The sequence below is a fragment of the Phaethon lepturus genome, unplaced genomic scaffold (genome assembly GCF_000687285.1).
Source record: "Phaethon lepturus isolate BGI_N335 unplaced genomic scaffold, ASM68728v1 scaffold14362, whole genome shotgun sequence".
Classification (NCBI taxonomy): Eukaryota; Metazoa; Chordata; class Aves; order Phaethontiformes; family Phaethontidae; genus Phaethon; species Phaethon lepturus.
Genome location: NW_010524192.1, coordinates 119,351 through 133,801, shown reverse-complemented (window position 1 = coordinate 133,801; position 14,451 = coordinate 119,351). Strand labels below are relative to the sequence as shown.

General features: G+C 37.0%; 1 protein-coding gene across 1 annotated transcript in view; it reads right to left on the bottom strand.

Moving 5' to 3' along the window:
- Positions 1-1,966: 1,966 nt before the first annotated feature.
- The window catches only part of COL11A1 (collagen, type XI, alpha 1), a gene marked incomplete at its 5' end in the record, with an annotated part of 123,912 nt that continues 111,427 nt past the window's right edge, over positions 1,967-14,451 (bottom strand). The window contains 10 exons of the mRNA XM_010282362.1: positions 1,967-2,640; positions 4,513-4,746; positions 5,414-5,482; positions 6,287-6,399; positions 8,617-8,866; positions 9,680-9,733; positions 9,844-9,879; positions 9,969-10,022; positions 10,617-10,724; positions 11,621-11,674. Coding sequence (XP_010280664.1) covers positions 2,494-2,640; positions 4,513-4,746; positions 5,414-5,482; positions 6,287-6,399; positions 8,617-8,866; positions 9,680-9,733; positions 9,844-9,879; positions 9,969-10,022; positions 10,617-10,724; positions 11,621-11,674 — 1,119 coding nt within the window. The remainder of the gene's footprint in view (positions 2,641-4,512; positions 4,747-5,413; positions 5,483-6,286; positions 6,400-8,616; positions 8,867-9,679; positions 9,734-9,843; positions 9,880-9,968; positions 10,023-10,616; positions 10,725-11,620; positions 11,675-14,451) is intronic.

Sequence of the window (14,451 nt, the reverse complement as noted above, 5' to 3'; positions counted from 1 at the left end):
AAACTTGTTGGAGCTGCTTTCACAGCTATCATGGACATAACCAGAGTTCATAAAGAACAGTTAGCAGATTAAAAAAATATAAACCGTTTTGGAGGAGGTGACATATGTCATGTCTTTAGCTTGGACCCATCACCAGTTCTTGTTCCACTACCTAAAACAAGGTACTGGAAATCTTGTGTTCCTGTAGTTTCTAGGTCTTGGTCTAGTTCTTGTCTTCCATTTCCCATCAACAAATAGGGTCATTTGCCTACCTTATGGGATCCTACAAGGACAACCATAGGACAATGATAGGATGAGAGGAAATGGCCTCAAGTTGCGCCAGGGGAGGTTTAGATCAGATATTAGGAAAAATTTCTTCACCGAGAGGGTGGTCAAGCATTGGAAGCCTGGTCAAGCCCAGGGAGGTGGTGGAGTCACCATCTCTGGAAGTGTTCAAAAACCGTGTGGATGTGGCGCTTCAGGACATGGTTTAGGGGACATGGTGGCGTTGGGTTACTGGTTGGACTTGATGATCTTGAAGGTCCTTTCTCACCTTAGTGATTCTGTGAACCATGAGATTGTGAAGCACTCAGACATTGTAAGTTGTAAGAGTGGCTGGGGAAAGAATATCGGGTTCCTATCTTGTGTTTGATAGTATTATGTGGCCTGCTGCAAGTAGAAATCCATACAAACTAAATGTGAAATTATCGGCCTTGCTGCATACTACCAATGGCCAGATCGGCATCTTTTCTATTAACACTTCTCTTCCTGGTGCTGTGCTGTCCAGGACATGTAGTAAGATTACTTTTTTTGAGTCTGGATGGTCTGGAAGCAGAATGAAGTTATAACAGTGGGTGAGTTTGGGACACTGAGAAAAGAGAATGACCAATCCAGGTAGACAAGACTTGATTTTATTAATAAAATTTGTATTTTCCTCTGAGGTGACAGTTACAAACTTTGGTTCAAAAATAAAAGAAAATATGAACAGCAAGAAGTTGACTTTTGAAATCTCACTTTTACATGTATAAATGTGCATAAGAAAATACCAGTTGGAAATGAGCCAGCAGAAACTAGTACTATTTAATTTAACAATTTATAAGAAATAGAAACAAACATTTCTTTTCAAGTCTTACATATATTATGGAAAATAATTACAAAAGGATGTGTGTTGTAAAGCTAAAATGTAATTTCTACTTCCAACTACCTGAATAAAATGTTCAGAGGGAAGGCCAAACCAACTTTTTTTTGGGAGATTTGAATAGCAAATTGTAACAGTTGGGGTCAAAGACAGCGCTCTAGGAAGCAGTCCCCTCCTATGTTGCTTAGCAACTATGTAGAATCACATGACCTAGACATATTGCATCCCTGGCCTTCAGGTGAAATAACAGGAAAAAATAATTCATATTAATGGGATGGGCAAATACTGTATAGGACCATTCTGTGGAACTTTTAAGTATCCAGTTCAGGAAGCAAACATCCATCATTGTTTATGTAAAAATCTAAGTAAACACTGCAAAAATCCATAAATAACTGTTTAGAATCCAGTTTTAATATTTATGCAGCCCAAGTAAGCACAATGGAAACAAATGCAGATGAGATTAAAAAAAAAAAGGAAAGATATAGGACTAATTTGTTTCACACAGATTTTTAACAGATCTCTTACACAGAAGTTGTTGTTTTTCTTACATATTTTCCCCACCCAAAAATATAAACTTATTTATTTTAGGTATATACAGGTATCTTATGAAATTCTGGAATTAGAAAAGAAAATAAAAAGTCTGAGGTATAGCACCATGGAACACAGCACCTTTGAAGGTGTTTTCATTATTGAAATTCATCATCACAGAGTGATATCAGCAAAAACGAGTTGTTTGAGTGTGCTGCTCAAAATCTTCCAGTTTTGTCACCTGCCCTGGTTTTGTCTGGCATAGAGTTAATTTTAAGTTTTGTTGGTGACTTCAAATAACAAATCTCTTCAACAACAATATATACAAAGGGATTTTATTATTAATCAGAGATGGAATTGGCTTCACTGGCAATTATAGCTTTATTTTTTCAGAATACATACACAGTATTGACAATGTAGTTTTGTAATTATAAAATTAGAGCCAGATGCAATTCAGAGACACATGCAAGTTTTGGAAATGGACAGAGAAAAACCAGTATAGTACTGTACATAGAATAATTACAATTTATTAAACACTTTCTTAACACCTCTTTGTTGTAATGGAAGGAGCACCATGTTGTTTGTTTTTTACAGCACCAAAGGAATCCAAAGGGGGGTGTTCCTAAAGTAAGCCCTATGTTGTCTGTCTGTGCCACAGCATCTTTGCAAAATAAGTTTAAGTCATGTGATTCTGGCCCTACAAGGGCAACAATTACTTTCTAGATAAGACATACATACACAGCAAGACACATTTTCTATGCCATCCTTATTCAAAACTTGCATGTGGCATGAAGTGGGTTGGTAGCACCAAAGTGCAACATTTTTGTTGATCTGATTTTGTCTTAAGCTTAACCAAGGAAGCAAACAGGACCGACCTCAAATCCAAACTTCTGGTTCTGATCACCAAAGTCATTGATCATCACATCAACTATAGGCACTTGGTCTATTTTGGGTGTGTTGATTTCAATCACCGTTTTTGCATAGCCCTTTCTTGACTGTTAAAAAAGAAGCAAAAAAAAAAAAAAAAAAGCAAACATGATTATATATCAGAGAAGTAAGCATGTGCTGTAGATCTTCATAGGTTATCTCTGAAGTATAGAATTTATAAATTATTGGCCCCTCATGCACCAGATATTACAAACTCTAAAGTTTATGTTTTCTTAGGATTTCATTTTAAAAATGTGACACTGAATGTTTTTGATTTTAGAAAGAGATCAGCCCATAGCTTTTTGACTTACTAAAACAGGCCTACGAATGAAAAATTACCTAAGACATTTAACGTTTCTTGGACAACTCTGAGTTCACATCTATACTATTTAATAAATAACAATATTGTTATAGCAGTGTGCATGTCTTCCTTGTACAGAAATCACTAGTTAGTTCTGAAAGACAAAAGAGAGATCTACTTCTAAGGAGAAAGACTGTAATCGTCTCACAAAATATTACAGCAGCTGTCTGGACATACAAGTAGTAGTCTGACAGGACTACCAGCTGATGCACTCAGAAACCAGGTTTGAAGACACACCCTTACTTCCTAACAAAGGCTCTCTGCCTCCTCTAAATACCATGATGTTAGTTATCAGGACAGTGCTTCGTTCAGATGGTCTGTTATGGCTGCCCAGGGAGGTGGTGGAGTCACCATCACTGGAAGTATTCAAAAACTGTATAGATGTGGCACTTCAGGATATGGCTTAGTGGGCATGGTGGTGTTGGGTTGCTGGTTGGACTTGATGATCTTAAAGGTCTTTCCAACCTTAATGATTCTCAGAGAGAGAGAGAGAGAGATTTTGCTGAGACTCCTTTCAGCTATAACAGGGTCTTGGGAGTTTAGATGAGCATCCAGTGTTGGTATGAGTGCTCTCAGTTTAGTGATGGAGTTACACCCTAAATCACTTCCAGCTCTCTCTGGAGCTCTACACTCACTCACTGTGGATAACAAAAGCAAAATGAATATACAGGACATACAGAAAGGCTGACATGAAGCTGCTATGTATTAGAATCTCATTAGCAAGGAGAGGAGACTCTTCATCTATCTGAGCTGCATCTCTGAGCCAGGTGTGTATCCTGGCATTTTCAGGTCTCTGATTCTATATCACTGACTTCTCAGGAACTGCCTTCAAAATCCCCTCATATCAAAACCCCAAATAATTAATGAAGGTTCAACTGTCACTTGCTCCTTTGACATCTTTGTTTCAAAGTGTTCAGTACAAACCATTCTGTTTCTGAAGAGAGGTAACAGTTGCTATGCCTACAAAGACCCTGCTGGAGAGGTGGTCTGAGAGCTGATGCATGTTTAGACAGCTCCAGGATCTTAGCCCAGCTAAGAGGATTCTGAAAGCTCCAATCCACAACCTTCACCTAGCTTTGACTACCAAAAAATGAGAAAAGGAAATACAAAGTCACATAGCAAACTATGCAATTAATTCACTGTGTTTGGGTACCTACGTATGGGTTAGTTCATACATGCTTTTACTGTATTTACTAAATATTCTGTGTATGCCTTGATTTTGAGTATAAATATATTCTGCTGATGGGCTGCCTCCCCTGATTATGCTTTTTTGCTTCTGTTCTTCTCTTACATTGTGCTCATACTAGCAGATAGTCTACTTGCAGCACATTAGTGCTGACAGCCTGTATCCATGCCAGGTTTGTTCTGTTTCTGTTGCTTGGCTCGTGGTTATTTTTTTTGTGTAGATATATGAAAATTAGATAAGAACTAGTGTTAGTTAAAAATCTACTAAAAGGCAGTCTATTAAAAGTGTTTAGAAAGCTTTTCTCAAAAGAAAGTTGTGAAAAAATGAATTTGTTTGACTTCTACTTTAATTGACAGGTTGGTTTTGTAAAGACTCTTCTGAACCACTACTTACTGCACAGCCATCATGAAGAGCTTTGATGTAAGGATTGTTGTCATAAGACATTTCTTCATCATTCGATCCTAAGAACCGTAGCGCTTTGTCATAGCTATCAGATGATGCATCATGCCAAGCTATGGACTGATGACAATTGTAAGTGAAATTTTGTCTGGCAGAGGCACTCAGTAGTTTAAGGAATGTCATTTGGACCATATTAATGGAATTGCCTTCAACATCCAAATAGGAAAGCTGGAAAATATAAGTGTTACATGAATATTTCTCTATTTCCTTTGTTAAAATGCAAAACAAAATTGTTGACAAAAGAACACATAACTATCCTTAATATAAAATAAACCAACATATAACATTTTATTTAAAGTTAAATAAAGCTATGATTCAGTAAATAGACTATCATGGGGAAGCAATATATTTAGGATTAAGAACTACATATTTTAGCTTCATTCTAATAGGAAAGACAGAGAATTACTCCTACCATATAGTGTAAGACAGCAGAATCTGTTTGGGAATCTGTTTTTAGTTAATTATAAAGTTATATCAGCCTGCAGCCTCATCTTTGCATACTCAGTATATTTCCAGTTACTTAGAATGGGGGCAGGGGATCTGTGCTTCGGGGGTTTTACTAAGGTTCAGTGGTGATGTGTGGTCTGCCAGAAGCCAGGTCCTCACCATCAGCTGTGCCAGGTGACCACTGGGATCACTGAGGGACAGTACGGAGTGGGCTCCTGCTGTCCTGTGGCAAGAGGCCATACAGCTGCACAAATATTTAGGGCAAAAGGGCTGGGGCCGAAAAAGTCTTTTCATTATCTAAATATTTATAAAATTCCTTGGGATCTGTTGATTGCTGATAACATGTACTTGATTTGTGAATAACTATTATGTTGTGATGACAACTTACAAGTTTGCCTCGCTTAAATTCACTAAACCAAGATCCTGGGTTCTCCTTTGGCCATGATGAAATTCTAACCTGTGTGGTAAAACAGCAGAGGTAGAAGTTTTTAAAACATATGTTAACAGATATGAAGGTTTTACATTACCTGGGACAAATTTTACATCAGATAGTAAAGAATGGTTCTTCTTTCTGAGGTCTCAGACTCTTTAAAGCTCTAAAATAGGATGTTTTTCTTGTATAGAACGCCTTCAAATTAGTGACTTTAAATGGAATCCAAGGTGATAGCTTATAAAGAGAGCTAGTTCTATTTAAGAGAGACTGTTATCATCTGTTAAGATTCAGGTAAACTGCTGGTATAAATTGTTCCTGTGAAGAGTGTCTAGAATTTTCACCCACATTGATGCTGATAGATCTCTCTCATTCAGGCAAGCTTTTAGAAAGCCTTCCTCTACACCATATGCCCCATCAGAGGTAATTTGTAGCAATGAATGAGAACACTGTTAATATATAGTGTTTTACATCTACTTTGCATAGATATTAATAAATAGATATAAATGAACCCAAAAGAGAAACATAGTAAGAGTTTAGCTTTTAGGCGTCAAATGCTAGATTATGCACTTTAAGTGGCTGCACAGCTATGTTGCATTCTGAAATGCAGTGAAAGGTTAGCAAGCAGGTGCATAGATTCCCTATCTAAGCAAAGAGTGAAAATGCTGTTTGTTAACTCTATGTGCCGTTTTACCACTTCATTCACATCTATGCAAATTTCAATGTAATCAAAAAGACAGATATATGAAAATGTGACAGTGTAATTATCCTGTTCAACATTGCAACAGCATAGTAGGATCTGTCAACAGCCAACTGAAACCATGTACTTACTCCTTCAGATTTCTTATCTGGGTAGATGCAAGTTTCCCCACCTGCTGTGAAATTGCAGTATACTTTGAAGGAGTCTCCAGAACAGCCCTGGTTAGGATCAATCCAATATTCCCCTAAAACAAATGAGAAAATATTGTCCTTATATAGTAGAACGGGTATTTGGAAGATCCAGGTTTTACTGTTATCTAATTGGCCTCCAAAGTTTGTAGCAAAGTTATTTTATCTGAATGATGAGAAGCAACCCTTTCTTTTCTGCCTTGTGATTTGTTGCTGTTGTTTATGGAAGATAGCATCAGGATCAAAGTCTACTTTTATGTGCATCCTTTTGTTTTTGTCTAATTTTACTTCAAACTAAACTCTATTGCTGGATACTGCAGAGGTTTTGGAGGAACTGCGGAGATCTCAGTCTAGAGGAGGAAGGACATGATGTGTGAAACATACATTGCAGGTCTCGAGACTTTGGCCATTTCAGTATTTCCGCTAGAAGGATAATTTGTGCCTATGGTCATAGCACTGTCAAAAACAGAGCAGAGGCAGCCTTAGGCAGAAATAAGCTATGGCTGAGGTCAGAGAGCAAAATCTGGAGTCATTTGCATACCTACCTACATAAAAAGGTGGCTGCACAGGGCTTGGTGAGGTGGTAGCTGGCACAAATACCTAAAGCTTCCATTGAGAGAGATATACCTCAAGCAAGGATGTTTTTTACTGCTGGGTTATGAAGCTGCAACACTACTGAAACTTCAGGTTGCTTTAGTTTATTAAAACACCTTAACTAATGCTTGGTTAGGTGACATAGTGGGAAAGACAGTTAAAATTTGCATGAGGCATCCCATAGTTTCAGCAGTCCTACCAGACTGGCATGATTGAGAATTCAGGCCCTACAATGCTACGGTGAATGAAGGCTGGGGATGAAAGCGGGCGCTTTTTAAAATATACCATTCTAAGTATAATGCTAATTTCTGTGATGTGGGTCCTTATGTCCAGCTAGTTTCACAGCAGGACAGAAATGATTTTCTGACACTACTGTTTTAATCCAGTTTCAAGCAAATAGTGAAGGTTTCAAAAAGGCATGACAAATCCTTTCACCAGTTCTGTCTTCTGAATACCAGGCCTAGACAAAGCATTTATGGTATTTTAAAATTCTGTTGATTCAGGCTGTATTTGAAAACAGTCTTTTCTACCTGTAACTCTTGTCCCTGGAGAATTCTATATTTTAATGAAAGCATTTACTTTTTTTTTTTTTAACCCAAATAAGATTACTTTGATATGAACAAAGCTCCAAATAATAAGCAAATACTGGTAAATGAAGAAGGTGAATGTGTTCTATAAAAAACATTCATTATTATGGAGGTACTGAATTGTAAAATATGTACTTTTCATATAGCACATACACTGCTTAACTACTCCTCAAGGCAACCACCTGTTTTTATCTATCTAGAGTGAAAGCAATAAAATATTATTAACTATCAAAATCTATTTTTCCTCTCATTTAAACCCAGAAAAATATTGCTTTGAACTGGGGAAAATATCCATTGCAATAAAAAAAAAATGAAAGGATGAAAACTCTGTGAAGGTTGGCTTTCATTTAAACCTCTCCAGAGGGGTAAACTCAGTTAGAAAAAAAGAAGAAAACCACAAAGAATAATTAAATCAAGGTAGTTCTTCAGAACACAGTATCTTGTTCATTCTTGTCTCTTCTGCATTTTATTAAGCTAGTACTTAGTAGCATTAAACAGTATCAGAGAAACTTGCATGTCTATTTGCTGAATGGTATAGAACAGTGGTCATGCAGTAGAACAAATTATTGTTTCTAAGGGTAAAAGAGTAATACATTTATGAGAGTCATAATCAATAATAAATATCACATAAACCGAAGTTCTTTTTTATTATTATGCTAAGCTAAAGTCTACAGTTACTAAAATAATTTTCATTTCTTTTAAAAAAAGCTGTTAGTTGTCCCAGCATGTTGACATTTGTGATTTTACTTTCTATTGATCTAAATAACATCAGTCTTTCATCCATCTCCTGTTTGGATAGTTCTGGAAATGCAAGGCCCATCTTTCAAAACAATCACTTTTTTATTTAGCACTTTAAAAAGTTCTAAATCTAAAGCCAGATCAGGTTATATATTTAAAGAATTTTGGCTTTTACCAAGACAACACCTCTTACGTACATTTTGTAAACTTTTATACCTGCAAAAATGGATTTAATGAGACTGTATTTATTAAGCAACTATATTAACCATCTAGAATAATTAATTATTCTGCCAAAGTATCTTAGCAGATCATAACTTCAGCCTTGTTTGCCTTTGTCATGCAATATTAACATACCATCTGGGAAGTCTGGGTGGCAGAGTTGCAAGTCTTTGCAAGTTCGGGCTGGGTTATTCTGAGTGCCCATGGGAAACTTCATATGCTCAATGTCTTGCTTCAGAGAATTCAATGAACCGAAGATCTCTTCCATGCCATCGGAATAATCCAGAATATTATCACCAGCATCAGATAACATGTAATCAGGAGATCTTCTTGTCTTTTTTGGTGACTGGATTGGCAGTGGCTGGATTACCTCGCCCGGAGGACCCTGAATGAGAAACAACATGTCTGGTTACCTTTTCTGTTTGTTTTTCAGCTGCATAAATACACAGAGGAAGACCACAGAATGCGGCTTGGTGATCCTTTGAATAGGCTTTCTTCAAAGTCTTTATTTCTTTATTTCACTTATTTCCTTCAGATTCATGCCTATGTGCTTTGATTTACTTGCAGAAAAAGATGATTGTAGAAGGCCAAAGCACTGTCGTACTCTAAACTCTTCCCACTACATTGCTGTTTGGGGAGGAGTGCACTGTCCTCACATAACTTAAGTGTGCAGAACTGACTTGTGATTCCCTCAAGCACAGGCATAACCTATGAGAAATGAAAACTGGATACTTCCTATGATAAAACTTTAAAATTCCACTTGGGGTCCATAAAGCAATATTTTATTTCAGGAAATTGAAAGACTTCATTCAGATTTGGACTGTTTTCATTTTAGATTGTTATGATATGAAAAAGAAATAGTAGAAATGGAAGAGTATTAACAGGGGGAAAACAAAGTCATTCAATTTTCTGTGCTTCGATACAGCACATTAAATAATTATTGCAAGAGGGGTTTTTTGTTTGTGGAGGTTTTTGTGGGTTGTTTTTTATTGTTTTTTCAAGTTTCTAATGGCTTTTTCAGTGCAGACAATGTATTTCTGTGTCTGGTGGATCTGAGTTTCCTGAAAAGGAAAATATTAATGATTTTTTGAAAATTAATTTATCTGCAAGTTCACAAATGATGTTTTGTACCCTTGGCAAAACAGGATCATCATGTCAGTGTAATCTGTATGCATGTTAAATAAGAGTTCTTACTTACTGGAGGACCAGGTGGACCAGGTAACCCACTGTCACCCTTTTGACCAGCAGGACCCTATAAAGCAGTGAAAGAAATGCAACGTTGACCATGCTACACAATGGTAAAAAAATAACACACACAAAAGTTAAGTAAAAGAAAAAAAAATATGGAGGAGAATTACTCACGCTGGATCCTTTGGAACCTTTTGGACCTTGGGGACCCTACAGGCAAGAACATATAGCTATAGTTGGAATATATTCCACACAACACAGAAGTGTTTTGAACAGGAGGATTGGATGAAATTACTTACAGGTAAACCAGGAGGACCAGGGGGTCCAAGTGGACCAGCAGGACCAGAAATTCCCTAAGAACGAATAAGAGAGTAAGTACAGAACTAAAGTATTCTACATACTGGACTGGATTAAAAAATGCATATCTATGAAAAAGGTGGTCCTATTAAACATCCAATCCTGACAAGTTTTGATTTAGGCCATTTGCTAGGGTTCAAAATAGTTTGTAAGTTTAAAATATTATCTGAAGGTTTGAGTTGCTTGTAGTTGCTCTTACACAGCAGCACTTATAGTTACGACTGTGTTCCCCTTCAGATTGGCTGGGAAACCTCACTTTTTACATAGTGCCTTAAAACGTGGCTTAATAACTAGGAGAAAGGAAGCTAGTTTGGGTAGTGCAGTTAATAAACATGATGAGATTGGTGCTGCTAGTTTTACCTCATCCCTAACTTAGATGTATGTTTCCTTTCTTCTGAAACACTCTATGATCTCGTTTTAAGCTGTTTAACTTCACGGTTTGTACAATGCCTAGGAAAGTTTTAATCTCCAGCAGGAGGCTCTGGGTGTTAAATGTTTATACCAACTTTACGTGTCTTGAAAGAAAGACTGGAATATCTCCTCTTTGCTTGCACAGAACTTGAATGAAAGCACAAGTATGTTTTACTCACTGCATCACCCTTGGCTCCAGGAGATCCCTGTGGGCCAGGAAGACCCCTATCACCCTTTTCACCCTGTTCTCCTGGAGGTCCAATCAGGCCGATCAAACCAGGATGTCCCTAAACATGATTGAAGAAAATATAGTTAAGACTCAATATATATAAAATAAATGTGCTTTGCAAACTCACAAATTAGAGCTTTCAAATGTCATCACTTGCTATTAACCTGAAAACAAATTATTCTGAAAGTATATTCATTGTTATTAGTTTGCCTTTAGACTTTGTGATTATTTGCAAGCTGTGACTTCTTATTCAGTGAAAGAGATCTAAGTGCAATATAGTCCTTACTGAAACTGATATAGAAATAACAATAGCTGTGGTTACAAATTTCATACCAACTTTCACATTTAGATCCTATAAGCATATTATAGAGTTGCACATTTTTCCCCACATGTAATATAGCTGTATAAACAGCTGATCCAAGCACATAAACAAAAACTGAAATTCACAAGATATAATCATATTCATATCCCTTTCTCTATGCAGTTTTTCTCTGATACACAACCAATCAATAAATTGTTGTGAATCCATTAGAAAATGCTATCCCGGATGTCTCAACCCATTATTTCAAAAGAAAGTATTATAGCTGTTAAATATTTACAGTTTGTTGTTTTAAAATAAAAATATTGAATACTCTTTATTTCTACTTACTTTGTTTTTTAAAACCAACAGTTCCTTCTACATCAATGTCTTTAGGATTTTCATTCCAAGTAAGAATCACGTGGTCAATAGATTACCATACAGGCAGTAATCTTTTTCTTTCTACGTATCTGCAGGCTATCAGATGTGGTTTAGAACTTAACAATTACTATTAAGTCTATGGGAAGCTGATTGATAGCCACAGTAAGCTGTCTTGCTTTCTGATACAAAAACCCTAGTGTTTCTTTCTGCTAATTTTATACAGACTTTTAGACTGGATCAAAATTACAAAGGCACAAACAATGAATTAAGTATACCTTCTCTCCTTTGGAACCTGGGTCTCCTTTCAGGCCAGGCAAGCCAGGTGGTCCCTAGATAAATCAAGGGAAGTAATGTTAAAATAAGTTTTAACATACTGCACAGATCATGTTTTCTTGAAATACTATTAAAGGCAGTGTAAGTCAAAGTACAGATTCATTCATTGGTTGATAGTTGTGATTGATGGAATGTGATTTAGGGCTCAAGGTAAAGTTGAAATGTACATTTAAAAAGGCATAATGATGTTACTGTAGCATTTAAGTTACTTTATAATTAAAAATCTGTAAAGGATTGTATGATTAGAAACCTATGAAGCAGAAGGTCGACTAAATTCTTAAAGATCACTGAAAGTATCCACTGAAGCAAGTGATACTTAAAAAAATATTCAAATAATTTTTTGTTGATTGGCCTAATTTTGCTTGTTGTATACATTACATACTTTCAATTATTACTTCCAGCTTAATTGCTATACCTTATTTTAGTTGCTTATTTTAGCCCTTTCTTTCATAAAAGAGTGCAAAGTATCCTCTTAATTTGTTTTCTCCCAGTTTACTACAGCTCAGTAAGATTTTTGTAGAATGTAAATCGGATTGCTTATAATAACTGCTGCTCAATATTCTTTTGTTGCAGAACTACCTCATATTTTGTTTCAGCACTCAGGATGTTGTCTTGGGATTATGGTTTCCTTGACCTGCCACCTGAAATTCCTGTATAACCATGAGTAATGCATTTAAAATATTTTCTAAATATTTAAGGCTTTTCTAATCAATACTGCAAGCTTACTTAATGTGATCTAGGTGTGCTAGCTCCACTGACATGTACAAGCTTATGGTCCTTTGTCACTTTTGTAAATGCGATTAGTTACACAAATTACTTAGGTTTTGCAGTACTAGTCTGGGCAATTATAAATGCCCAGGCGGCCAAGAAGGCCAACAGCATCCTGGCCTGTATCAGAAATAGCGTGACCAGCAGAAGTAGGGAAGTGATCGTGCCCCTGTACTTGGCACTGGTGAGGCCGCACCTCGAATACGGTGTTCAGTTTTGGGCCCCTCACTACAAGAAGGACGTTGAGGTGCTGGAGCGTGTCCAGAGAAGGGCAGCGAAGCTGGTGAGGGGTCTGGAGCACAAGTCTTATGAGGAGCGTCTGAGGAAACTGGGGTTGTTTAGTCTGGAGAAGAGGGGCCTGAGGGGAGACCTCATCATTCTCTAGAACTACCTGAAAGGGGGTTGTGGTGAAGTGGGTGTTGCTCTCTTCTCCCAAGTAACTAGCGATAGAGAGGAAATGGCCTCAACTTGCGCCAGGGGAGGTTTAGACTAGGTATTAGGAAAAATGTCTTTACTGAGAGAGTGGTCAAACATTGGAACAGGCTGCCCAAGGAGGTGGTGCAGTCACCATCACTGGAAGTGTTCAAAAAACATGTAGATGTGGTACTTTGGGACATGGTTTAGTGCACATGGTGGTGTTGGGTTGATGGTTGGACTTGATGATCTTAAAGGTCTTTTCCACCTTTAATGAGTCTGTGATTCTGTAAATGCCTTTAGGAACTGCCTTAGTCTCTTTGGGCCTCCACTCCTCAATTGTTGGCTAGGGATAATACCCTTACCTTAGAGGTGTTAAACTGATACCTTTTTATGTTCACGTCATATAAGCAGCTTACGATTTTTCATTTGTATTTACAAGACATTCTTTCTGCAGCACAGTAGCCATATGTTACTTTATGAAACTGAATAAGAAATGCTCTTTATTCTAAGTTTTTGCAGTTGTCCCTAAACATTATTCCATGCAGCTAGATTTCTGTAAAGAGAAATATGCTGGGACAGGAGACAGAGCTGTGAACAACCAACATAGGGTCAACAGAAGCATTCTACAAGCCCTTCCATATTTTTGGGGTGGGTGTGGGGAGGGAACAACCCAAAACACTCATTTTTTTCAGGTGGTTCCAATGTAAGTTGATGTTTAGAGGATCTATTGGAAGACTCCAATGGAGTCTTCCTAGCTGGGAAACTACTGTGAAGGATAAACATATTCACATGGATAGGTCTTTTTTTTTTGCACATCCCTTGCAAAAACCACTGAATAATCTTGTTATAACTTGACACAAGCTTCTTTTCCCTTTACTGGGGTCATAAGAGCAATCCATTAAAAACAGTATTTTACCAATTGTCAAAAATATAGCTGGATAGATGGCTCACAGAAAGATTATATATGAAGCTTCTTAAAATCTCCTTCGTTTGTTTTTTCTCCAGCTTTTTCTTGTAATTATTTTAATCCTTATTTATTATTTTAGAAGAAATTTAAGGGATTTGATCAATGTTCTGAGATTCATAAGAATGGCAGTGCTGGTTTTGTGGAATTTGTACAGAATGAGGTAAAAAATTCAGGCCATGCAGCGCATATGCAAGCACGGAAAAGACATTAATTTCTCAGAGGCTATTAATCTCACACTGAACATGTATGCATTAGGTTTAGAGCTGCTAGACTAAGTCAGTATCTCATCACTACTAGTCTCCTGCTGGCAGTGGACATCTGTGAAGTTATGATATGGACAGCAGTAATAAGTGACCTTTTCAACCTGGCACAGATTCAAGAATGCCATAGCACTTCATGTACAAAATATTATTCTGTGCGTATCCTTTCCATTTCTACTTCAGGATATCATGAGATGCAAAAGCCTAGGCAAATTCATAATTCATGAATGGAAAGTGAAATTTTTAAGCTTTTGGAATACAGAAGCAGATATTTTCACCTGCAGTGTGTTGTGCTCTATGGCAAATCTGCTTTCATATTCTTCTCCTGATAGCAATCTACTGCGGAGGGAGGGAAGGGAAA